The 27,639-nt window shown below is 42.5% G+C and overlaps 1 protein-coding gene and 1 long non-coding RNA gene across 2 annotated transcripts; one reads left to right on the forward strand and one right to left on the reverse strand.

Moving 5' to 3' along the window:
- Positions 1 to 3,085: 3,085 nt before the first annotated feature.
- Positions 3,086 to 6,266, reverse strand: LOC147400591 (uncharacterized). Its single transcript, XR_015179429.1, has 3 exons — positions 5,987 to 6,266; positions 5,771 to 5,829; positions 3,086 to 3,816 (listed from the first exon to the last, which is right to left on the reverse strand). It is a non-coding gene; the product is annotated as an uncharacterized LOC147400591 (long non-coding RNA).
- A 4,777-nt stretch (positions 6,267 to 11,043) lies between these two features.
- On the forward strand, positions 11,044 to 13,136 carry LOC147400592 (uncharacterized). Its single transcript, XM_086444614.1, has 4 exons — positions 11,044 to 12,108; positions 12,193 to 12,351; positions 12,437 to 12,826; positions 12,906 to 13,136. The coding sequence occupies exons 1-4, from the start codon at positions 11,044 to 11,046 to the stop codon at positions 13,134 to 13,136; spliced, it is 1,845 nt and encodes a 614-aa protein (XP_086300740.1).
- The last annotated feature ends 14,503 nt before the right edge of the window (positions 13,137 to 27,639 follow it).

A 27,639-nucleotide genomic window follows, 5' to 3' on the forward strand; every position in this document is an offset into this window, starting at 1 on the left:
TACTGAAAATTTGTAAACCACTTTTGATGACTTAGAAGTTTTAGATTGGGCTGATTTTTTGAGAAGATGATCTTCTTCTCAAAGAGACCATCATCACAAAAAATCAGCCCAATCCAAAACTTCTAACCCATATTTTGAAAAATGATTGTTTTTACATATGTCCCTTGAACTCCCCCCATCAAAAGTGATTTACAAATTAACGATAAAAATCGATGGTCTACTATTCTTCGACATATATATGCCAAAGGAATAGCGGTCTAGTGAGGGAAGGGGTGAACCTCCCCTCACCCCCCCCCCCCCTCCCCTCTATCCCTTCCAAGGAACGGTATCCCCTCCGAGGGTGGCGTTCGAAGGCCCTAAAGAGAGTCAAACAATTTTTAATGTATGGGTTAGAAGTTTCGGACTGGGCAGATTTTTGATAAGAATGATCTCTATAATACTTCTAACTAGGGGTGCAACTTGGTTTGGCTTGAGGTCAAATTGGAACGGAACCCACATAGGTTGGTTCCACTAAATAAGAACCAGAACCAGAACCAAACCAAATTCCATTGGAACCAAATCAAGTCAAACCGAACTAAAGTCAATTTGGTTCGGTTCGATTCTACAGACTTTCAATATTCTATAAATTGTAAGTAATATTTTTTAATGAAAAACCAAACATATAATAAACATAAAATTTCATATAATAATCACTAATCTATCCATAAAAAAATCAATAGTTTATCTATAAAATCACTAATATATGTCTTAACTCCTAAAATAATACATAATAATTTATATATATATTGCATAGGGGTTTGGTTCTTGGTTTGAATCGGACCAAGTTGCACCCCTACTTTTACCCCCATTAAAAGTGGTTTATAAAAATCAAACGATCCACAATTATTCAACTTGTAAAGTAGGGTTAGAAGTTTCAGAATAAGCTAATTTTTGTCAAGGATGATCTCTTCACCATAGAGATCATCCTTACAAAAAATCAGCCCATTCCGAAACTTCTAACCCCGATTTTGAAAAATGTTTGCACAATGTTTGACTCGTTTTAAGGCATCCAAATGCTTTCATATTATACCAAATTCCTAGACAAAATGTTTTGTTTTATATGGTCTAAAATTTTCGGACTGTGTTGATTTTTTTCTTTTTTTTTTAGATGATCTTCCTCACAAAAAATCAGCCAATTCTAAAATTTCTAACCCTAATTTATTAGTTGAAGAATCCTGAACGATTAATTTTTAACTGTTAGTTTGTAACCATTTTTCATGGGGTTAAAATTTTCAAAATCAACTGATTTTTTGTGAGGATAGCCTCCTCACCATAGACATCATCCTCACAAAAAATTAATTCATTCTAAAACTTTTTACTCATATAAAATAAAACCTGGTCTAGTTTTGGATAGGAATTTGGTTGTTATATATATATCAAGATTCCACAATAAAACCATCTTAATCCTGCATTTTGCAAAGAGGCTGATATCATCAATTTAAGAGGAGGTTATTTCTATAATATCCTTATTTAAGGTATATAAAAAATAATGAATCGTGATAATCTAACTACCTCACGTGACAAATTCAGTCAACTACCCTGACGTGACAAGTCCAAGAACCTTAGATCTGTGCTCCTCGGGATACACAACTACACTTCCCATAAAAAAAAGTGTATCTCAAGGGAATCGTGTATCCTGAGGAGCACAGATTGGTTCCAAACTTGTCACGTCGTCGATTGAGCATGTCACGTGGGGGTAGCCAGATTACCACAACTCCACAAAAACAAAAAAAAAACCAACCACCCTTAATTAAAGCATGCTTACAAAATTGGATAGGAAGAAAGGAACAAAGCATAGTACATGCATGCACTGGCACATAAAGAGGCAGGTGGGAACCACAAGAAGATAAGAGAATTTCTTGGATTCAAATGTTGGCCTGACTTGCCATCACCAGTTTTTACCTTTTAAAAGGAATTAAGGGTGAAGGTGCATGGGCCAAGGCAACCCTCCAAAAAGGGGGAGGTCCGAGTTCAACCCCCCCTTGTCCCACCATCCAATAATCAAGTCTTCAATCCTTGATTTATTTATTTTCTTCTCATTGATTTAGAAGAATAAAACTGACTAATTAATCAAGTCATAGGGGGAACTGGTGATCTTGTCACCGAAAGCCAAAGTTTGTGGATGATGGATTTACGGTGAGAAATAAAAGTATTTTTTTTTTTTTTTAAGAGATTGAGGATGAGGGTATTGTGGTAATTCTGTTAACTATTCATATAATACTACGGTCAAGAAGGGTATGTCATTAGTTTGAAAGCAAGGGGGTTTATCAAATATTTACCAAAACCTGGAAGGAAAAGTATGCCTAAATTACCCTATTTGGAGTGCGAAACCCTTTCCTTGCTAACATAATAAGATTGAATAATGATTTTCTCACACCTCCCTCTGAAATACGCCCCTTCATAGAACCATAGATCATTTCCTCGGGACATGCAGAATCATAAATCTTTGTCTTGTGTATCCTGAAGCAAATGATCTACTGTTCTATGATGGGGGCGTATGTCAGATTATCACGACTCAATAAAATTTTAAACCTTACCATGGGTCATTTTGCTCAAAAGGATTGCCACATCAGCAGTCCAACACCACAGCCCTCTAAGTTTCTTTTCGGGCATGCGCGGGGGGACAATTTCTTTTGATTTTAATCCAAGGTTTTGAAAATGGATGGCTATCGAACTTCCACCAAATTCAAGGGTGAAAAATAACAAGACAGCCATCTTTGATGGAAGAAAGAAAAAATGGAGAAGTGGAAGCAAGAAACACATATTCGCTAAAGAAAATGGGTCTCACAGTCAATACTTGAGGTAAAATGATGATTTTCGAATGAAATAAGTTACGAGTAAATTATGGACTAAATAAAGATTGATTAACCCAAATCTCGAATTTACGACAAGTTTATGTTCTGCAAAGAACCCAAAAAGTGGTAGTAATAAACAAAAACACAGCACTCTAAATAACCAGTTAAATACCTGCACAACTGTTTAACACAGTAAAAAACCTGCCCTGCATTTGTTGATTACAACTTACAAGCTCGTTGATACACAAACATTCAGAAACAAATTGAAAACTCTCAGACCATGATCATTCAAGTTCACTTCAAAGGCAAGCTTAGAATCTTTTATACAAAAGAAAAAAAAGAACTTCAAAGTTTAAACACCACACCGCTATAATTTACATAAGAGTACGAATAACAACAAACTCCTTCAATCACAAAGCTTCTTAAACCATTTGCACTAAAGCAAATTACTTCAATTAATTGAAGATGCCAAGAGAAATATGGAAGCTAGATTACCAAAAAGAAAAGAGAAGCAAGACTTGACATTTACCTTAATAATCGAAAGGATATCCAGAAGAATCAATCCCTTGAGTGACATCATAGAGGGATCCTGGGATGATTCTTCCTGATTCAGGGTAACGAGTGCTCAAGTTCGGTGAGTAGGGAGGCCACAAGGAAGGAGGATTTTGCCTCACTTGATTATCAATAATATTCTCCCTGACATTGGCATCATTAGCAGCACTAGTGCCACTGCTCCGAGGTCGTTGTATTGGTAGTTCATGGCGGCATACAGGGCACGAGTTGTTCTGAACCAACCATGGGACTATACAATCAGTGTGATACATATGGGTGCATGGTGTCAGACGCGCTTCAGATCCAAGCTCAAATCTTTCTTTACATATGGGGCAGTGCAAATCAGTGAGGAGATGCTTTGAAGAGATCGTTACAGTGGAGAGTGCATCAATAGATCCTGGAGGAGGCCCCATTGACTGTCCACAGTGAGCTGTTTCATCGGTTCATCCAGTCCCGGACCCACCAAAAAAAAAAAAAATCACCAACATTAGCTCACCACATTCCAACACTTGGACCACCATTGAGGTCTTCAATCACCATTTACCAGTCCAGAGATTCCTCTCACTCTCTCTCTCTCTCTCTCTCTCTCTCTCTCTCTCTCTAATGATAGTGATGGAGGTCTCCCAGGTGAGGTCAACAGGACAGATGGTCCAGGTTAACAGGAGTATTCACAATTAGTGAGATAAAGACTAACTACTATCAAAGGTAGAAAGGGTTATAGGTAGTGTTTGGATGGAACTGTTCCACATAGACTGAATCTAGTAAGGTTTTTATATGATGAATGTTTTGGAGGGATGATAGGGATATAAATAACCCCTCAAAACCTGAATTATCATAAAAGAAGGATAAATTTTTATACTAATATAATATTGGATCAAAAAGGCCATTATACTCCATGCAAGAGAAATTGCGACAGAAAAAAAAGATCTTTAAATGAAATGTTACCCAACATTTTCATCAAAATTTCAGTCCCCCACAGCTGCACAATGAATTATTGATTTTTTTTTTTCCATTCTCATTATATAAGCTACTCTTATCTTTCGATAATTTCTACTGTTAATCCATTAAGAGGTCCATAATTTTGGTCACTGAGAGGTTCAATAACTAGTAAATATTATAATACATCATGTCTATCAGTCATCTCCAGTCAACGAGTTTCTGAACCTAATAAACAAAAACCCTAAAAAACACAGACTACATCATAAAGATCCTGGTGTTTAGCATCACCCCATCCCCATATATAATGTTAGTTATTAGTGCCAACCCCGACAAAATTCCACTTTAGGTCTTCCTTGTTGACCAAAGGTCACCCGTCACTGATGGTGAACGTAAAATAGATTTTCTCGTCTGTGAAAATATTTCTCGTCCCCATTTCTAGAGGAAAAAAAATCTCTCACAAGAATATTTGAATTTTAGTTCTTACTTGTTCTGATTTCAATCTCATTGAAGAAAATGAACATCCTTTTTTTTGTTTGTTTGTTTGTGTGTGTGTGTGTGTGTGTGTGTGTGTGTGTGTGTGTGTGTTATAGAATATTAGTCCCATTTAAAAACAATTCAGTTAAAAGTTAATTCAGATCCGATCCTTCGTAATTCCAACTCTATGTTCTATTGTGATGGGAATCAAACAGAGATCATCTACATTGTGTAAACAATCTGCAACCAAATTTCGATTCTGAAAATCAAATTACCCCCACCACTCTTTAGTTTGGATTTGGATCCCTATACAATTTCATAGACGATACCAAACCCAAAAATACATACCGATAGCCCAAAACATTTGGTTTCTCTTTTGTGAATGATAATTTTAGGATGACATATAAAATATTTTAGACCATTTCTATATATTTTCTTTCATTATAAAGCAGAACAAATTGATTTTGGTAGTGTCTCATTGATAGTTCTCTTACTCTGGACATTTCTGAGATGGGGTTTTCTTTCCAAGGTGGAATTGATCAGTCAAAAAAACGAGTAAAAATGGAACTTTAGTGAGTTTCATGTTAGAAGGCTATTTTGGTCATTCCCAAAATTTTTAAATCACTGTTTCAAGTCAAAGACAGTGACTTCTGATCTAGAAGCAGACCTAATGTTGAATTTATAAAAGGCTAAGAGAGGGTTTGTGCTAGCAAACCCAAGAGATCCCTAATTCAAACTGAAATTCAACCCTCACTACAAGTCTACAACCTTATCCCGAAAATTTGAGTTCAAATCAAACTCAAATACATTAAACCCTACAATTAGAAATTAAAATTCAACAATAACGACAACAAGTACAAAACACTCAATAAAATCCATAGATCAGATTGAAAAGGAAACCAACAGAAACCCTAACCGACTTTCGATTGATCAAAAGTCAGAATTAAGTTTAAAGAAATGCAAAGACGTACCTTCAGATCTGAAAGAACGCAGCTTTTAAGAGTAAATTATCAGACTTGAATTACTATTTCTGTTAGACAAGAAAGAAAGAAGAAAAAAAAGAAAAAACTGAAAATCGTTTGTAACTCCAATTATTAAATCCAGACCACTAGAGCCTCAAAATATATATATATATATAAAGAGATCAAGAAATAATGAACTAAACTTTTAGAGATGAAGAAACTGACCAAGTTTTTTGAATCCAACAACGGAAATCTTCAACTTTGATCCGAATTCGCAGCAGATTAAATCTACAATTTTGAAATTTTAAGGTGGAGTGGGAATCGAGAGCTCTGATTCAAAGATTTCGATATTGAAATTTTAGTGTTTTTGGATTTAATTAGAAAATCGAAAAGCTAGAGACTAAGAAAAGAGAGAAAGATTGAAGGTGGAGTCGTCTGGTTTTCTGAAAATGCGAAGAAGAGAAGATGACGACAGGAGAGAGAGAGAGAGGAAGAGAGGGAGAGAACTGAAGGAGGTTTATATAAGGCCATGGAGGGCCCACAAGCAAGGGAGATTTGACTCGTCCGATTCGAATGGTGATGGGACGAGTCTACTCCTTCAATATCAATTTATTACTCTTAATCATGTTTTTAAAACTCGGTTTCACATCTCATCTCTCCAGGCAGATACCAAGTCGTCTCGGACGAGTTTTTCGATACGTTTAAGACGTATCATTTAAAAAATCAAAAAATTGAACATGAGTCTGAAATCTCGATCGAAAAAGTGACTTTGTGAGTTGTTCTCTTTCAGTTCTTGGGCGATACGTCTCGATCTCGAACGAGTTTTAAAACTATACTCCTAATTGGATAATGATAAAGTAACATGAAAATGTACTGGAAGACATTTCTGACGTGGATATGTGTCAAATCCACAAAGGCTTTTAGGGAGACACATATCCACGTCATAAATGTGACCCATCCTTCGATAAATTTACATAAGTAAAAAAATATCAGTTTGAATGGTGATGTGCATCCATTGATAATAACATTGTCTTAAGAATGTTCTCAAATTATTTGATTTACATTCTTTTTCAAGAGATTAGATCTAATGGATACAAGTTATCAAACACTATGATCTTTGATATGTAGATTCACCAAGGGATGGACCACATATCATACGGTCGATCAGTAGATCCCCAAAAATGCCAGTGGTATAAAACGGGGTGCCACCACCTTAGTTAAGAATGGGAGGCCTGATTGGATCCCTACTCTAATTAATATGGGTTTTTGTTAGCATGTGCCCCAAGGGTCAAATGTTAAAATGCATTAAATACACTTTGTGGATTAATTTTTTAAAATTATCCTCAAATTATTTTATACCAAAAATACCACTAAATGCTTATTTCCATAAATTAATGCACCTTAACATGTCCTATTCGGGTGTAGATTAACAAAATCCAATTTATATATATATATATATATATATATATATATTAATGCACCTTAAGGGAATGCTAACATCCAAGGTCTCATTCGAATATTAACATTTTTCATCATGTTCACTTTCTAATAATACTCTTACTCATTTTACTTTTTTTAGTAAAAATATAAGGATATGTCTTTTATATAATAAATACTAAGGGCATTTTAATCTTTAGGTATATATATATTTTGAAGATTGGTTAAGCAGACCCCTAATTAAAAAAAGAAGCATTACATTCTATCATAGTTGTGCCTAAAGACATCCTTACAAACAATGTCCATAAGACGACTTGGGATATCGTGTGTGGATGAACATAACCCTACCAATAGGGGGGAGATAGGAGGTTAGGAAATCCATGACTTTGTTGAATTCACTATAGGTGAATTTGAACTCAATACTTTGGAATAGGGCAAGTCTAGTCTTAATGGCTTTAACCAATCTTTCTTTTGTCCAAAAAGTTACACACTCCCTCTTGATACAAGTTATGCCTACTTGAGAGTCAGATCTAACCTCTAGAGCTTGAATGTTTTTCTCTCCAGCCATTAACATCCCCTTAAGGATTGTGTGGACACAGGATTTTCAACATTTTTCAAACATCCCTCCACTTTGGGGTGTTTTGGAGTCGCCACCATTCAAATTCGAAAATGGGTGTGAATGGTCACCCGAAGTTGTATTTTTGAAAAACATGTCATTTTGACATTTTTTGTTGACTCTTGTAGGATAGGGCATATGGTCCAACCTTGATTCAAGGTAAGGGGGTCCATTTATGGAGTAGGGAAGGTGTTAGGCACCCTACTCCATCCACCATAGGTGGTAACCTCAGATTCGGTTTTTTTGAAATAAAACGAAAATGAAAATGAAAATAAAAGAAAATCGGTGTGTGCCCTCAAGTGTGAGGGGCTTCGATGTTGGTTCAAATCATTAAGGGCACCCTTATGAAGAAGGGGCCCTTTGGTGATTTAAACCATAGTGGTGTGTGTGCCAATGTGTAGGAAAGGGGTGAGTAGGGGAGGGGAGTTGAGGGGGGTATTCCTTTTGTCCAAACCCACCTTGACCTTCCTGACTCCCTTTGACTTTCTTTGATGAGTCTTCTTTTTCTTTGCTTGACTTGTTTGAGAGAAGGTTGAGAGTTGAGAGTTGGGTGTTGAGAGTAGAGAATTGAGATTAGTTGTGATTTTTTAGAGTTTTTTTTGTCAAATTTTCATTAGGTAGTGTAGGAAGAGAATGGAGGGGTTTTTATAGAAGTTGGGATGTATTTTAGGGGTATAATAGGGTGAGGGTTTAGAATGGTGGATAATGGCATGGGTGTTAGAGGAAAAGGGTATGAAATTTGAGATGAGAATGAGGGTATTTTTGTATGATGGAAATGGGTTGTGTTTTAACCCAAATGGTTTGGATCTTACCCAAATCCATTTGGGTAGAGTGTTTGGTGGGATGAGATGAGTGATGGTTGATGGGAGGAGTGGTGGTGTAAGGGAGTTGTTTAGAGAAAGAGTGTTGAGATGGTTGAAGAAGTATGGTGTTTGATTTGGAGAGCTGAGTGGTGATTGGTTTGATTTTGAGAGGATTGAAGGGATGATGACATGTGGCATGGAGAGATGGAGAGATTGGTTGATTGGTGATGGTGGTTAGATGATTAGAGAGAAGAGTATGGGAAGTATGGGTTGAGGTATGGGTTGAGGTGATTTTATGGGAGTGTTTTAAGGGAAGTGATGGATAGATATGGGTTGTGATGTGGGTGTTTAAAGAATGAGGGATAGGTTAGGGTGTATAGGGTATGGGTTGAGTTGTGGGTTGTTGCTGCTGAGAGGATGGGGGATAGGTAGGTTGGGTAGGGTTATGGGTTGAGTTGATTAGATGAGGGAGGTGGAAGGAGCTGATGACATGTGTCATCTCTTGGTGATTGGTTTGATGAGATGATGATGGGTTAGATTGAGTTTGGGTAGTGGATTGGGCTTTGGGCTTTAGTAATGGATAATGGATTGGGTAGGGTTGTGGGTTTGGATAGAATAGTGTTGAGTTGGGCTTATGTTGAATTGGGCTTGAGTTGGATGGATTTTGAGAGTGGTGAGGTGTGCGGGTCCATGGGCCACGTGAATGGCCTCGAACATTTATTAATTGAAACGTATTGGATTTCGTGTAGGTTTGGGCTTCATGGCCCATTCCAATTTTCGATTTTTGGGGGCATCTTACGTCGAGGGCCCGCTCAAATTCGGGTGTCTACAGCTGCCCCTCTTTGCAGGAGTTGCGTGCAAAGAACTGCAAAGAATAGACGAAACCCTGATTTGTGCGGGTCCGAGGATTTTGCTTAGACAAGTTTTTGAAAACACCGATTTGATTTGATGGATAAGAGATGGCTACCCAAGCACGGGGTCTGACAGGGTGCCGATTGATTTCCTCGACCTCGTGGCGCGGAGCTCGTGTGAGGTCTTGGATTTGTGATGATTGGAGAAAAACTTTGACTTAGGTATTTTTAAACGAGTCTTTAAGCAATTGATTTTGGCTTTTGCAAGAATACCATTTTGATTTTTTGATTTTTTGATTTTTTGATTTTTTGAATTATTTATTTATTTATTTATTTATTTATTTTTATTATTATTTTTTTTTTGATTGATTTTTTTTTTTTTTTTTTTTTTTTTTGGTGGTCCGTTCTTGAAGCACGGACTGTTTAAACCGCATTCGGTCCGTGCTTCAAGCACGGACTGTTTAAACCTCATCCGGTCCGTGCATGAAGCACGGACTGCGCAAAATTACTTCAGTCCGTGCTTCATGCACGGACCAGAACATTTTTAAAAACCGAACGTCGCGCCTAGACGTTTCACTTGGCCGTTCTTCTCCGTTTTCTCCTCTGGTTCTTCGTCTTCTCCTCTGATTCTTCGTCTTCTCCTCTCTCATTTCTCTCTTGCGTGCTTGGGTGGTCGAAGAGACATGTCAGGTGTGTGGATATTTGGATTTGGAGCACTCTTGGTACTTCTTTGGATTACTCCTTCGATAGAGGTTAGTTCCTCTTCTCATTTTAGATTAATTTCTTTTTGATTTTGCAAACCTCTATCGCATGACCACTTGCTTTGAACAATTTATGCTGAACACACAACCTATTGTATGTGCGCTATTTATGCTTCGTTCATTATTTTTGAAGTTTTGATTGCATGAGAGTTTATCATATGTCTTGCCTTTTCTTGGAACTCCTTATCACATCACTCTTGAATTACAAAATTTTCGTTGTATGCCCAATGTGATTTGTATTATTTTGCCCGTTCTTGCTTTCTCATGAGAACCTTCGTGGTGTTCTGGCTTTGTCTTGCATGCTCTCTTATCATACGTGCTTTTGGGTGTGCAATGTTCGTGGTATGTTGCTTATGATTTTTTTTTTTTTTTTTTTTTTGGCCTGCATGCTTTTGTTATTCATCATGTTGATATTTAAGCATGTTTTCCTATGAATCATAAGATTTGCCATGGATGCGGGGTGGGTTGCTTAGATGTAGGTGTAATAAGATGATGGTGGATTTGGGGAAATGATTGGGACAATGGTTAAGCCATCGATTAGGATAATTCGGATGCTTTCAGGGAAGGCTAGGCGTAGGTTGGGATTAGCTTTCGAGGTTTGAGGTAGTGAGTTATGGTTATTGGAGATAGACAGGTGGAGCTTGATTGGTGGGGAGTGTCTTGGTTGGGTTAATTTCTTGGTGGTTGGTAGGTCTTGGTTCGGGTTAAGGCTTTAGTTTGTGGATGCGCTTTGGTTGGTTTAATGGGTTTGATCACTGTTAGGGCTTTTGGTTTGGATAGCTTTTTATTGGGTAGTGGATTTTTCTCAATGTAGATGGCGCGCACTCGAGGGAGTAGGGCTGCATTGATCGGCGAGTCCGGAGATAGGCCAGCCGCGAGGACTCGATATGAGCAGGAGACAGTGAGGGTGCCACCGGTAGAGGAGGCGACACAGTCCTCGTCTAGCGATTCTTCTTCAGAGAGCGAGGCAGAGGTCGGCGTCTCCAGACGTCGGTCTGCTGTCCGACGAGTGCCTGGGAGGATTAGGACTACAGAGGCGGCAGGTAGTAGCAGTGGTGGACGAGGTGATAGTGGTGGTAGAGGTCGAGGGGTAGAGGGAGCTCGTGCTTCGATTCCTGCAGAGGCCAGAGAGGGTGTAGTGGATACTCCTCTTCTTACTGGATTGAGTAGGCACGTCTCGATGTACGTACGGATGGACGTGCCGACTCCTTACCCATCCAGCAGCTACAGGGGCAGTTGGAGGACTTTTATGCTGGAGTTCACCCAGTTTACTGAGGATCTGAGGGGCCAGTTTACTCGGGCCGGTTTTGGAGCTTTTTTGAGGATTCCCTATTTTAGATCAGACCGACCCATTTTTGTTGCGATGATGGAGAGGTGGTTCCCAGCCACGCATACGTTTCATATGCCAGAGACTGAGATTGGCATTCGGCCGTCTGATTTTGTCACTATCACTGGGATCTCTATGGAGGGAGAGGCCATTTTTCCTCATATGCTGCCATTAGATGAGGTTGCCGAGTTGATTGGGGCTCCTTATATTCCTGCTGGCGAGGTCGGCAAACTGCATAGGCTGGGCATGCGGTTTTTGTGGTCGACCCTAGGTCAGCGGGGTCGGACCGTGAGGCGAGGAGATGCCGATTTTGCTGCAGTTTTCCGCCTCAGTTTTCTGCTTTTGTTGGGGAGTTGCTTCTTCTTGGAGGACGACTCCACTGTGATGACATGGTTTCTCCCTTTTCTTCGAGACATCCGCCGAGTAGCTACCTATGACTGGGGGAGTCTGATTTATGGCACCATCCTTGGTGGCCTAGATCGCATCGTGGAGGGTATCACTTCCCCACGAGGTGGCGGCATCTCTGCCAGGTTCTTCTGGCCTTTTATCGAGGTACTTTCCTTCTCAAATCTTGAAATTTTAACATTTTGTCTCTTTCGATGATTGGTCTGATCTCGTTGTTTGCTTTCCTTCCAGCTTTTTGTTCATGTACACTTTCCCTACTATCTTCCTGAGATGCGCCATCCGGATGAGGGCTACCCCCTTGGTGCTTTTTGGGCGACTCGAGATGGGCGTACTATCAAGAGCAATGCCCGTAGCGCTCGGGCCCACTTTGACAGGTGCAGACTTCATGAGGTGAGTAACTTCTTTTGGTTTGTAGCACTAGAGCTTCTTTCCCATATGTTAAAATCTCATTGTTTCCCTTCTCTTCGTTGTGCAGATATTTTCAGTTACCTTTCCGGACCTTCCTCAGTCGGTCCAGGAGCGCCGAGAGGTGTGGGCAGCCTTCGATCGGGACATGCGACGAGAGATCTATCCCAGCTTCATTGGTCGTCTCCACTATGTGTATTACTTTGGGGAGCGGCTATTCTTTCAGCATGACCGGTCTCTTAGTATCCCCGCAGCTCCGGTGACGCCTTCTTCTGTGGATCTGTCGGCTGAGGAGTACTTAGCCCAGGTCGGTGGGGTACCAGCGCGAGGGCTTCTGGTGGAGGGTGATTACATCAGTTGGTTCAGGACCGCCTCCATTGGTTGCCTGATGCCTGCTATGCCTATGCGTGCCGGGGTTACTGAGATCGGTGGAGTCTTTATCCGGGAGCACGATGACACCGTGAGTCCTAACTTTTCTCTTCTTCTTATCTTCTGATTCTCCATGTCTGTTCAAGTCTAATTTGCTACTTTTTCCTCAGATTGATGATCTGCGTCGCCTCCGGGAGGGGTACAGTGTGATCGAGGCCCAGGCGGCCCGTTGTGCTGAGATGGAGGCTCGGTGGAGAGCGGCTCAGGCGGAGGTGGCAGCTCAGGCTGAGCGCATCCATGAGTTAGAGATGAGGCTGGCCATGAGGGAGTCTCGTGCCAGGCTGAGATGGTACGTTTTTCTTTCCCTTATCTCTTTCAATTCCGTATTTCTATCACTGTAGGCTGATTGCTTTGTTTTCATGTGATGTTTCAGGACTATCATCGACGCCATGATGGGGCCAGCACATCTGCTCATCCACCACCTCCTACTCAGGTACATTTAATTCCAGTTATCTTCTTTCACTAGCCTGCTTGCATATTTGCCTGTCATTTGAGTGCATCTGTTTATCTTTTCAGGCTTCGGATGGCGCCGGACCTTCTACCCGACCCCCGGCTTTTACTGTAGATTCTTCTGATATGGGCTTAGGGATGCATGATCTGCCTGCCTCTTCTGGTACCGGTTCTGTCTTCTCCGGGCTGCGGGACGTAGATCTTTCTGGTGTTGATTCTACTGCTCGAGATGCTCCTGGGTCAGATGATGATAGATCTTAGGATATGTTCATGAACATTTGAAACACATGTATATATATTTTTCGTATTTTGTGCTCATTGTATGACTCTTTTTATGATATATATACCAGTGTTTATTTCATCTTGTATCTTTTTGTGAAATTATGATTGAAACCATGATTGGGCAATTGGGGTGGTAACATCAAATAACTAGGGTTTATGGGCCCCTTTATGCGTCCGTTCATGCATCAATTCAACATCTTGCATGTACTGGTCCGTGCATGAAGAACGGACTGCGCTAATTTTGAACGGTCCGTGCTTCATGTACGGACTGTTTGAATTTTGAACGGTCCGTGCTTGAAGCACGGACTCAAGTGAATTTACTCAGTCCGTACTCCATGTACGGACCAGAACCTTTTATTTTGCTTTTTAACTTACAGGCCTTCATTTGGTCGTTCTCTTGCACGATTTTTAGGAATTTCACACCCACTAGGGCATCAATGGAGCCCACTCATGCTTTGGAGGATTCCACCCACTTTGACATTACGGTTGAAAGCTCATCTCCCGCTCTTGAAGGTAACTTCAACCTTCCCAATCTCAAAAGGTACGCCGTTATAGACCCATTTTTACATCAATGGCTTAGTTCCATGACTCATGAAGAGAGAGCTAGGTGGGATTCCAACAAGCTTGGCTTCATTCTCTCTTTGTCGAAGGTCACTATCATGTGGGACTTGATAGAGGCTCTTATGGGATTTTGGGTCCCAGAGCTCAATTTATTTCGCTTTGGAGACAAAGAAATGACTCCTACGATTGAGGAGTTTGAACGGATACTTGGCCTTAGCCAATCGCCTAGGGTGGTTGTACCACCCTTACGAGAAAGTTATAGGAAAGAAGCATCGGGATTCTTTGGGGTCACCAAGCAACAACTAGGACGGATTGATGGGAACTCAAATCTACTCAAGGTTTCTAAGGAATTTTTGCTTCGATGGCTTGGGGATACGAGTTCCCCATCTCGTTTTGACATTTTGACCTTGGTGGTAGTGAACCAACTTTTGTTCCCTCGAAATGATGAGTATGTGAATCTAGCTTTGATAAGCGTGCTCGACCAAGTGCGACAAGGTTTTAGGTTGGCTCCTATGCTTCTAGGAGAAACCTATTTGTCTCTCACGGCTTGTTCGGAGCGGGAGAAACGAGTATATCATGGGTGTGCTCCATTGTTGCAGGTAATGTCCTTTTCAAATTTGGAAACATCATGATTAGAGTTGAAGCTTTTAAATTTTGAGGCATTGTGATTAGAGTTGACTTCCCTTTTTGTGCAGCTTTGGTTCTTCGATCATTTGGCTTTGACTACACCCATTAGTCGTCCTTTCAACGTCCATGCTGATTTAGTGGCTTTGATGAACAAACGGAAACCTCCCGTCCATTCTGGTGGCAAGTTGGGTTGGTTTGAAGGTTTGCAAGGTATGCCAGATGAAGAGATACGTTGGTTAGGCACCTTCCAGCCTTCAGCTTCACCGGTTCTCTCATTTTCCCAGAGTTGCTTTGCCATATTGATTGGATTGACTGGGGCTACTCACTACATCCCTCTTCGTGTGTTACGACAATTTGGTGAAGAACAGGGTATAGTAACTCATGGAGATTTTGGAGAGTGGGTCGGGTCTTTTTCTCCTTCTTCGCCCTCATGGCAATTGCGTAATCGGTTAGAGAAAGCTTGGAAGAGCGTGGTGACTCTTGATCATCCTGTATTTCCAGGTTATTCTTCTCACAACTACCAACTCTGGATGCAACAACAGATTACTGAGAGAACTTGTGCCACGCCTTTGGTTCAAGGGACGTCTTCTGGTTCTCGTTCTTTTGACCACCGTGATCTACTGGCGGAGATGAAGATGTCTCATACGCGGATTGAGAAGATTTGGTTGCGATCTGAGACTGATTTGAGGAACCAGATAGCTCGACTCGAGTCTTTGAGGATTGAAGAGTCTTCTATTCTGAGGGCGGAGATTGAGGATCTCCGGGAAAGGCTTGCCCAGGGTCCTTGTTTTGATGCCTTTGCATCTTACCTGGTGAGCCGTGATGCTTTGGATGCCGAGGTGGTAATGATGGGACAAGCTGCCCGCATTCGTGCCTTAGAAGAGAGACTTGATTCTTTCTTCTTCATTTCTCGTCGAGATGTGTGATTGGCACCATTTTTTTTTTGTATTTTCTTTCCTTTGTAAAACGTAATGTGAAACTTTTTTGAAATGAAAGGAAAATAGGTTTTTTACTTACTTGGCCTCAGGTGTATCTATTGCTTTGAAAACATGATGTTTGAATAAGTCCTAGATTTTTCATCATCGGCCCAAAATAGTAGTTTTGAAAACATTTGAATTTTTGTGGAGTTGTCTTTGTCGAATTGATATTGCAGATCCAAAATATGAAGACTTTTCGAAAAACCTTTGTTATCTCGATGATATTTGTGTTTTTGCCAACTACTGAGGATATAGATGTCAGCAGTTCTCAGGCTCTTTTTAGAGTCATCCCCAGTGCCCCAGTACTGGGTGAATATCGATTGAGCATGGGACTTGGGATTTTGGGAAATTTTCGCCGTTCACAGTTTATACTCATGCGGGCCAGGAGTTGCTTTTTTTTTTTTTTTTTTTTTTTTTTATTTTTTTTTTTTTTTTTTTTTTTTTATGATTCCCTTATTGCCCCTGGTGCCAGTTACGGTTTTCACCAGACCCGGTTTCCACATTTTTGCGCATCGATGCCTTTTTGGGTTTTCATCGTGCCGGTGGTTTTGATCTTGCCATAGTCTGATTCTTTTACTCATAGCGCCCTTTCGGGTTTTCACTATGCCCTTTCAGACTATGCTTGTATTTTTTTAGATTTTTTTTACATTGCAAATCTTGTTTGGAGCCTCTGTGTCTTTGTGGCTTGGTGACTCAAGTTGAGCTGCGAGATCGGCGACTCTACTCTTGTAGTGGTACTCTTTCTTGAGTAACAGATCTAGATTCCCCTCTCGAGTTTGCTGACGACTATTCGTGGCTCGGCAACTCAAGTTGAGCCGCGAGATCAATTACTCTACACTTCGAGTACTCTTTTTTTTCGAATATCCGACCTGGACTCCCCTCTCGCGTCTTCCAACGACTAATAAGACTTTGAGGTCCGGATCAAGCTGCCAGATCATTGGTGCTGCCACCGTCATTATGATGCCTTAGAACATTCCCTGATCCGAAAGGACTTTTGATGGGACGAAGTGTTGGCTAAGGCTGAGTGTAGTGGAAAGGTACAAAAAAGGTTAAGGTAGTTTATCTAGAGTGGGTTAGACATGGGGTTCGTCTATTTTTGTTTCGAAAAGGTGATCTATGTCTCCTCCCAGCGTCTCTCGAACTTGTTTAGGCTGGAGATTTGGGTCGAGCTCAGATCAAGTGTCCGAGTTTTTGAATTTTTTTGATTTTTTTTGTATTTTAGCCGTTCACAGTTTATCCTCATGCGGGCCAGGAGTAGCTGATGCTTTGACTTTCTGATTTTCTTTTCTTTTGTTTTCCTTTTTTTTTTTTTTTTTTTCATTGACTTGCCCCAGTCTTAGGTTAAGAAATGAACGTGATGGCTCAAAAGGGTTGACTAGGGTTAGATAGTTGTTTTCAGGATAGCAAAGATGGCCTTTCGTCATCTCAGGGTCAGATCTCAGGCGTAGTATTTCTTAACGGTGTCAGCATTGATCGGCTGAGGGAAGACTTGTCCGTCCATTTCTGTAAGGATCAAAGCTCCTCCCGTCATTACCTTCTGCACAATGAATGGTCCCTCGTAATTTGGTCTGAATTTCCCCTAGCATCTTCTTGTATTGGTAAGATCTTTTTCAAGACAAGGTCTCCTGGTGAGAAATTCCGAGGTTTGACTTTCTTGTTGTAGGCTCGTGCTATTCGTTTCTGATAGATTTCCATGACAAATAGCTGCAAGACGCTTTTCTTCATCAGATTTAGTTGATCAAATCGAGCTTGAACCCATTCTGTTTCATCCAACTCTGCTTCTTTTAAGATCGGAGGGAGGGAATCTCAACCTCGACGGGTAAGACTGCTTCCATTCCATACACCAATGAGTACGGAGTTGCCCCAGTTGAGGTTCGAAATGAAGTCCGATAAGCATGAAGGGCGAAAGGCAACATGTCGTGCCAATCCTTGTAAGTGACTGCCATCTTTCTCGATGATTCTTTTGATGTTTTTGTTGGCGGCCTCAACTGCTCCGTTCATTTTGGGTCTATACGGTACAGAGTTGTGATGAGTGATTGAAAGTCTTCGCACATCTTGATCATGTCCTTGTTTTTGAAGTTCTTGGCGTTGTCTGTCACTAAACCACTAGGGAGTCCGTATCTGCAGATAATATTGTTCTTACAAACTTCAGAACACTGCTCTTTGTGACATTGCATAAGAAGCTGCTTCTACCCATTTCGTAAAGTAATCGATAGCGACTAGGATGAAGCGGTGCCCATTTGAAGCTTTTGGCGAAATCTGTCCAATAACGTCCATGCCCCAGAGTGAGAAGGGCCAAGGAGTAGTCATATTGTGCAATTCTGATGGTGGCGCGTTGATCTTATTGGCATAGATCTGGCAGAGATGGCATTTACGGACGTGTTGATAACAATCACTTTCATTTATGTCCAGTAATATCCCATTCTCATGATCTTCTTAGCAAGCATGTGACCATTCATGTGAGGTCCGCAGACTCCACCATGTACGGTTTCGATCAGTCGTTTTGCTTCTATTTCTGCCACACATCGGAGTAGGACTTCATGATGTGATTTCTTGTACAGAATGCCATTGCTTAGGAAGAATTGGCCTGCTAGCTTCTGAAGTCCTTCGATCATTAGACGTTGCGTCTGATGGGAGAGTTCGATCTTCGAGATAGGCTTTGATGTCTGAGTACCAAGGCTTTTCTTCAGATTCTTCAACTTCGACGGGTAGGCAGTAAGCTGGCTCATCTTGAAGTCCAATCTCAATAGGGTCAATGACTAAATCCTCTGAGATACTGATCATGGAAGCGAGCGTTGCTAGTGCATCAGCAAATTGATTCTTAGCTCTCGGCATATAAGTGAATGAGATTCTATCGAAGCATGAGCTTAGTTCTTCTAGATACTCATGGTAAGGGATCAATCTCTGCTCTCGAGTCTTCCATTCTCCAGTCGTCTGATAGACTACTAGGCTTGAATCTCCGAAAACATCGATCTCATCTACCTCAAGATCCAGTGCTGCTTTCAACCCTGCTATGCATGCTTCGTATTCAGCCTCGTTGTTAGAACATTGGAACTTTAGTCTGATTGCAATTGGCACGTGGGACCCATCTGGTTTGATCAAGACTGCCCCTATTCTTCCGTTTCCTTTTGATTTGCTGCTCCGTCAAATACATTTTCCAGCCTGGTTCTTCATCATCGTCTCAATCTCAGTGAGCAATATGGCTTCGTCAGGAAAGTTTGTCTTCAATGGTTCGTAATCAGGCAATGGATGCTCGGCTAAGTGGTCGGCGATGGCTTGCCCTTGATGGCCTTTTGAGTGACATAGGTGATGTCAACTCAGATAATAGTAATTGCCATTTGCAGTACGACCTGTTAGTGCTGGTTTTTCGAAGAGATACTTGAGCGGGTCCATTCGAGCAATGAGCATGGTCGAGTAGCTGAGGAGGTAGTGGCGTAGTCGTTGAGATGCCCAGACCAATGCGCAGCAAGTCTTCTCGAGTGCCGAATACTTTGCCTCATAATCAGTGAACTTTTTGCTGAGATAGTAAATGGCTTGCTCTTTTCTACCTGACTCATCGTGTTGCCCCAGTACACAGCCCATAGACGTTTCTTGCACCGAGATGTACATCAGTAAGGGTCGTCCTGGCGTAGGAGGAACCAAGACTGGTGGATTGAGCAAATATTTCTTTATCTTGTCGAAGGCTTCTTGACAGTCTTCGTTCCATGCTTTCGGCATGTCTTTTCTGAGCAGCTTAAATACTGGTTCGCAAATAGGCGTGAGTTGCGCGATGAATCTGCTGATATACTGTATTCTACCCAGAAATGCTCGAACGTCCTTTTCTGATACCGGTGCTTTCATTTCGAGAATGTACTTGGTCTTTGCTGGATCTATCTCGATGCCTCTTCTACTGACGATGAAGCCTAATAGTTTGCCTGATGTTGCCCCGAAGACACACTTTGCTGGATTGAGCCTTAAGCTGTATTTCCTTAGCCTGTCGAACAATTTCTTGAGATTTATCAGATGATCTTCTTCTACCCTGATTAGCGATCATATCATCTACGTAGACTTCCATTTCCTTATGGATCATGTCGTGGAATAAAGCCGTCATTGCACGTTGATAGGTTGCCCCTGCGTTTTTAAGCCCAAACGGCATGACTTTGTAATGAAAAGTGCCCCAGGGCGTAATGAATGCTGTTTTCTCTTGGTCTTCTTCTGCCATTTTAATCTGATTGTACCCGGAGAAACCATCCATGAATGAGAACATACCATGCCCCGCTGTACTATCGACTAGAGTGTCGATATGTGGTAATGGAAAATCATCCTTAGGACTGGCTCTGTTCAAATCCCGATAGTCGACACACATTCTTACTTTCCCATCCTTCTTTGGTACCGGAACGACATTGGCTAGCCATTCGGGTACGTGGAGACTGCGAGAAATCCTGCTTGAAACTGTTTCATCACTTCTCTCTTTGACTTTGAGTGTCCATTCTGGCTTGAGTCTTCTCAATTTTTGTTTGATCGGCTTGCTCCCAGGTGCGATCGGCAACTTATGAACAACAAGATCTGTGTCCAAACCGGGCATATCTTTGTAGGACCAGGCGAAGATGTCTTGATAATTACGCAATAGTTCAATCATTTCTTCTTTTTGCTGAGGGGTTAACAAGGCTCCGATTTTTACAACACGTGGGTCATCTTCAGTGCCGAGATTAACTGAGTCTGTATCCTCAATGTTTGGCTGAACACCCTTTTCATGTCGTTCTAACAGGTCCTTGATTTCTTTAGGAGGGTATTCCACTTCGTCCTCAGACTCTTCTTCAATTCCCATGAGATCGAAGTCGAGTTCGAAGATCGAAGTCATACTCATCCTTTTCATATTCTGTTCTGTCCAAGGTCCATTCGATTGAGACAAATCCCTTAAATTTTGAGAAAACTCTTTTTTGTTTTTGGAATATATCTGGTTTTTTGAGATTTTGAAAGCTTTTTGAGTTTTTTGTTTTTTGTAGACTTTTTGATTTTTTTGGTTTTTTGAAGACTTTTTTGATTTTTTTGATTTTTGAGTACTATTTTCCGGACATCTGAAATAAGAAGAACAGTCATGCATTAGTAAAGATAGGGAGCCCTCAAAACAGTCTTTTTACCCGAGGACGAGGGCTCGTTATGATCCTCGGGCAAACTGATGTTTGCCTAACGGCGTTTTTTTTTTGGAGGTTATGGTAAGCCTCAAGGGTAGAGGGAATTCTTCCCAATTGTGTAGTGTCTCCCCTTCTCTGAGGGGGCGGATGAGATGTGAAAGTGATTTGTTGGGTGATTTGGTTGGTGGTTCGGAGATAACCATGATCTCCGATTGATTGTTGCTGTTGTCAGGTTGGGGCACAGTCCCTCCCAAACTCGGTGGATGACGACTGATGCCCAGCCAATGCCGGGGAAAGGGTGATTTGTTCCCTTGGTCAGTAGTGATTTTGATTTTGATGATGTTGGCACGGTCTCTAATGGACTTTTTCTCGGAATCCCCATTGAACAAAACGTCAATGCCTTCTCCGAAGGATGGTTGGGACTCGACGATTGGGTCTTTGCGAATGTGCACGGGCTTGAGATTTACCGTTTTTGACCTTTTTAGCCGTTGGTGGTTCTGATAAGCCCTCAGGTCTGATATGGGATTTCGGGAAGCTTACGCTGATGTGAGGGACTCGGCCCGGGTTCCAGACATTCGATTCCCGATTTTGCTTTTTCTGCTAGTCGAAGTTCTTTCTTCTTTTCTTTCATTTCTGCTATGTCTTTCTTTGTGGGCCTGAACCCTAGACCCAAATAAGGAGTATATTTGCTCGCTTCGACTGGTGTACTCTTCCTTTTCCCCCTGGTCCTAACCCTTGCTTGGGCCGGTAACCTCCCCTTTTCATGACCCGACCAACCATAATTTCGCCGCTCTCGATAGCTTTGCCTTTACATTCTCCTTTCCTTCTCGATATGGTTGACAGCCGGCAAATTGATACGAATGGGTAGAGTGCCTTGTCCTTCGCATCATCTCATATCAATGAAAGGCACGTCTGGGGCTCTCCCAGCTGGAATAAGGTTCTCTGCCATACTGATACCATCCGTTGGCCCCATGATAAATTGACTCTTTGGTGCAACGAGGAAGGCACAGCCCCGGCAGTATGGATCCAAGGCCTACCCAGTAACAAGTTGAAGGTCGTTGGTATTTCCATGACTTCAAACGTCACTTCAAAGGGGCAGGGTCCTATTGTGATTGGTAGGTTCACCTCGCCCAACGAGTTCCTTTTCGAACTATCGAACCCTCGAACAACCTTATTGTTGGGTTTCACATACGACCAATCGCGTTCAGTTTTCGGAAGGTCTCAAGTGGACAAACATTAAGCGCTGAGCCATTGTCAATCAGCACCCTGGCAACCATCATGCCCTTGCATATGACCATAATGTTTCAGTGGCTCGACATGCCCCGTCCCTTCGGGTGTAAACTCATTTTCTGTGAATAATAGGATTGGAGGCCATGATCTGGCCGACTATTTGCTCTAACTGGGCCGGTGGTCGTGGTCGAAGGTACATGTGACCCCCCTAGGACTTTCAACAATGCCTCTTGGTGCTCTTCCGATTTTTGTATTAGTCCTAGGATGCTGACTTGGTCTGGCTGCTTGTTCAATCTGTCTATTATAATGCTCTCTCTCTTGAGGATGAGCTTATAAAAGTCAGTGGCTTCTTGTCTGTCACTTTTTGCTTCAGCTTCTTTATCTGTCGCTTTCACCTCCTCTTTCTTCTGGTCCATTCTCGTCCATCTTGCCCTTTCCTTTTTCCTTCCTTTTTCCTCTCCTCTGTCGTTTCTTCAGTCTTTTCCTTGATGCTTACCCCCTTTGTTGTATGTTTTTTGCATCTCCCTGTCTTTGTCATATTACCGATATCGGCCACCAATGCCTTCTTCATTGTTTCGACCCCGGCGGTTGTGGTGATGGTAGTCTCATAACTCCAAGGAACTGCCTGGAGAGAGCTATAGGGGAATGGCTTAGGTGAATGTATGGTCATGGGGGGTGGATCGGATTTCATATTGAGAATGAGAGGAGTAGTGATGATTTGGGTGTAGTGATGGTAGGGGAAGTTATGTGAGGAGTCGATGGAGTATATGGAATGACGAGTGGTGGCCGTGGAGATGAAAGTATATGGTATATGGAGGGGGGGTCGAGTTGATCCTCGGGAATATGGTGGGGTAGGGTATAACAAGGGAGGCCTGGTTGAATTTTGATGATGGGGTGATCCGTAAGGTATGACTAAAGGAGGTTGGGTAGTAGCATTTTGATGAGTGGGATGGATGGTGAGGTCGGCTAATCTGAGTGGTAGTGAATTTTGGGGTGAGTTGGTTGTATAATGGTTGACTGTGCTGACTGTTGGTGCTTCTGATCCTTGAGTTAGATGGACCCTGATTTTGGACCCGATAGGTGCTATCAGATCCGAGGGATTGAAGTCGAGTTCTCCACAGATGACATTTACCCTGTGCCCACTCCCCTCCCCGTTATGAGTAGGTAGGGGGTTTTGATTGATATTCTGTTGTTGGGGTGGGTTAGGAGGCCCATCCAGGATAAGAGCCTTCTTGTCAATCAAGTTCTGTACCTGATGTTTGAGCTGCCAGCATTGGTCTGTCGAGTGCCCCGGTGCACCCATATGAAATTCACAGAACAAATTGGGGTTGTACCCTGGCCCCTTGACAGCCTCAGGATTTGGCGGACGTTTTGCGAGATATTCACCCCTAAGCAAGATTGGCAGTAACTCAGATAGTGTCATGGGTAACCTGGTAAATACTCTATTTACTCGGTTCGGTCTTGCTTGCTGATTCTGCCCATACTGTTGTGCTGGCATGGCTTGTGGAGGAACTGTTCGGAAGGGATTCTGCGGTGCTGGAACCCAGGCAGCTCGAGGTACCGGCGCCCAATGTGCCTGGGGTGCCTGTGGCCGCTGAGCTGGTGCTTGAATGATGAGAGGTTGGCTGGGTTGTACATTATTGACTTGGGTATCCTCTTTCTTCTTGACAAAAGGCACTGATTTCTTTTGTGCCGAGGTCCCCGCTGCTGCACTCAAGGCTGTAAAGTCAAATATTAGACCGGTTCGGATCCCGTCCTCGACCCGGTCTGCCACTTGAACTAAATTCGAGAATGTACCTGTAGTGTGTCCAACCAAATGAGTGTAAAAGGCATGCCCCAGTGTTGAGATAAACGTAGTGTTCATCTCCTGTTCGGTCATTGCGGGCCGTACTTGTGAAGCGGACTCCCGCCATCTCTGGGCATATTCTTTCACTGTTTCTTTATGTTTCCTCGTCATCTTAGCCATATCATTCCGATCCAGACCCACATCTGTATTGAACCGATAATTGTGCCAGAACATTTCTGCTAAATCCTGCCAACTCTTGATGAGGGTATGGTCCAATCCTGAGAACCATTTAAGGGCCGGTCCTGTTAAGCTTCTTTGGAAAAGTTGCACCAATAGTCTATCATCCTCGCCATACTGGCACATTGATCCACAATATAATTTGAGGTGTGACAGAGGACACCCAACACCATTATATTTCTCAAATTCCGGGCATTTAAACTTGGCCGGCAGCTGTGCGTTGGGATAGAAGCATAGGTCCCTGAATCTTGTTCCTCCCAGAGTATTTGTGCCTTTCATCCGTCGCATTTCCTCTTGGAGAGATTCAATCTGTCGGGCCATTTTGTCGTCAGTAGCACTCTTAGCTTCAGGGGCCCTAAAGTCACACTCGTCATCTGGGATCATTACGGGAGGTGGTGGGTTCTGTGGTATATAAAGCGGAGGACCCTGATATATTGGCACAGTAGGAGGTGGGGTGGTTTGTTGTTCTGGTCGTATTTGCTCATGGGGTTCGGGGTTTGACCCGGATGTTTGATGCTGAGTTGCCTGTGCTTGCAGAAAATTAGTGTTACTCAAGACAGCTGCCAAGATTTGTTCCTGCCTTTTTGTTGTTTCTAACAGCTTTGCTATCATTGCATTAGCTTCGGCCAGTTCATTTGTCGCAGGTTGTGGTTCATCTGAGTTACTCATGGTTGATGAAGATGATCGGAGAAAGTATGGAGGCTTCTCAGGGAGTTTGTACTTTTTTCGTTTGGCCACCTGTGGGTACAGAAGACCAAGTGTTACTATCTTATTTACAAAAAGGAAAATGCATGATGTTTTATTAGGTCCGGTAATTATTATGGGATGGTACTCAAAAATGGAAATTTAGTTAGGTGAGCTTGAAAACATGGTTCGTCAACGCGGAGCTGGATTGTTTTTGAGAGAAAATAATTACATCAGCGCGAAGCTGGCATCGACACGGAGTCGGTAAAACGGTTTTGAAAAGAAATTACATCAGCACGGAGCTGGCATCGACACGGAGTCGGTAAAACGGTTTGAAAGGAAATTACATCAGCACGGAGCTGGCATCGACACGGAGTCGGTAAAACGGTTTGAAAAGAAATTACATCAGCACGGAGCTGGCATCGACACGGAGTCGGTAAAACGGTTTGAGAAGAAGTTACATCAGCACGGAGCTGGCATCGACACGGAGTCGGTAAAATATTTTGAAAAGAAGTTACATCAGCACGGAGCTGGCATCGACACGGAGTCGGTAAAACATTTTGAAAAGAAGTTACATCAGCACGGAGCTGGCATAGACACGGAGTCGGTAAGATATTTTGAAAAGAAGTTACATCAGCATGGAGCTGGCATCGACACGGAGTCGGTAAAACATTTTGAAAAGAAGTTACATCAGCACGGAGCTGGCATCGACACGGAGTCGGTAAAACATTTTGAAAAGAAGTTACATCAGCACGGAGCTGGCATAGACACGGAGTCGGTAAGATATTTTGAAAAGAAGTTACATCAGCATGGAGCTGGCATCGACACGGAGTCGGTAAACGTTTTTGAAAAAGGTAATTTCATCAGCACGGGACTGGCATCGACACGGAGTCGGGAAACATTTTGGAAAAAGGTAATTTCATCAGCACGGGACTGGCATCGACACGGAGTCGGGAAAACATTTTGAAAAGAAATTACATCAGCACGGAGCTGGCATCGACGCGGAGTCGGAAAGACATTTTTTAAGAAGGTAATTTCATCAGCACGGGGCTGGCATCGACACGGAGTCGGTAAAACGGTTTGAAAAAGGTAATTTCATCAGCACAGAGCTGGCATCGACACGGAGTCGGGAAGACATTTTTTTTTTTTTTTTTTTTTTTTAAGGTAATTTCATCAGCACGGGGCTGGCATCGACACGGAGTCGGGAAAACATTTTGAAAAGAAACTTCTGAGATAAATTGAGTTAGAATAACCTATATTTTTGGCAGCCCCCAATTCAGTTCTCTGAAATCATCGTCGGCCAGGCGGATCTCCAAGGAAGAGGCGGCGCACAATGGCACTCTTAAATCACCTTGTTCCCTGAATAGACGTAGTCTATCCCCCTCGTATCAACAGGGTAAGATCTTTCTAGGCACCGACTTTGATCAAGGACTGCAATTGGTGCTTTGTTAACATCTTTTTTTTTTTTTTTTTTTTTTTTTTTTTTTTTGAAAAAGTTGAATGTGTTTGAGTCGATTGATTGGTTGTTATCTTTATTAGATCATAGATGGATCATGAACTTGATTCGCTATGGGTCGTGGACTCGATTGGTTGTGGATCTAGATTGGACCTAGTTGAAGTGGATCTGGGTCGGGAACCCGGGTTGATTGGATCTGGGTCGTGGACCCCGTTTGGTTGGATTTGGGTCGTGGACCCAGTTTGACATGGATCTGGGTCGTGGACCCAGTTGACATGGATCTGGGTCGGGGACCCAGTTTGGTTGGATATGGGTCGTGGACCCAGTTTGAAATGGATCTGGGTCGGGGACCCAGTTAGAAACGGATCTGGGTCGTGGACCCAGTTGATTGGATCTGGGTCGTGGACCCAGTTTGGTTGGATATGGGTCGTGGACCCAATTTGACATGGATCTGGGTCGTGGACCCAGTTTGACATGGATCTGGGTCGGAGACCCAGTTTGGTTGGATATGGGTCGTGGACCCAATTTGACATGGATCTGGGTCGTGGACCTAGTTTGAAATGGATCTGGGTCGTGGACCCAGTTGGACATGGATCTGGGTCGGGAACCCAGTTGATTGGATCTGGGTCGTGGACCCAGTTTGATATGGATCTGGGTCGTAGACCCAGTTGAAGTGGATCTGGGTCATGGACCCAGTTGAAGTGGATCTGGGTCATGCCCAGCTGAAATGGATCTGGGTCGTGGACCCAGTTTGATTGGATCTGGGTCGTGCCCAGTTGACATGGATCTGGGTCGTGGACCCAGTTGGAGTGGATCTGGGTTGGGGACCCAGTCGGACATGGATCCGGGTCGGGGACCCAGTTGGAAACGGATCTGGGCCGTGGACCCAGTTCGGTTGGATCTGGGTCGTGGACCCAGTTGGAAACGGATCTGGGTCGTGGACCCAGTTCGGAATGGATCTGGGTCATGGACCCATTTTGAAGTGTATACTCGATGAAGGACAAGTTTGATTATGACCGAGATCAATAGTTAGCCGCGTTGGGCAAAATTCGTTTGGAGCGGGATCGATTACAAGTAGTAGGCCCTGAGTTTTCTAGTAAAGTGAATCATTTGATCATTTTCAAGCTTTAAAACTCAAAACTAAAAAAACTTCAAGAAGAAAAGTTGTTAAGACTGACGTAAGGAACGAAATTAGCAAAAAAAAAAAATATTTTTTTTTTTTTTTTTTTTTGGGTCCGTTTTTCAAGTACGGACCTAAGACTTTTTGGCTGGTCCGTGCTTCAAGTACGGACCAGAATATCAAATTTTTTTTTTTTTTTTTTTTTTTTGGGTCCGTTCTTCATGCACGGACCTAACACTTTTTGGCTGGTCCGTGCTTCAAGTACGGACCAGAACATAAAAAATTTCCACTGGTCCGTGCTTCATGTACGGGACCTAAGA

Source organism: Akebia trifoliata, chromosome 6 (assembly GCF_017979445.1).
Source record: "Akebia trifoliata isolate Shusen 1 chromosome 6, ASM1797944v1, whole genome shotgun sequence".
Taxonomy (NCBI): Eukaryota; Viridiplantae; Streptophyta; class Magnoliopsida; order Ranunculales; family Lardizabalaceae; genus Akebia; species Akebia trifoliata.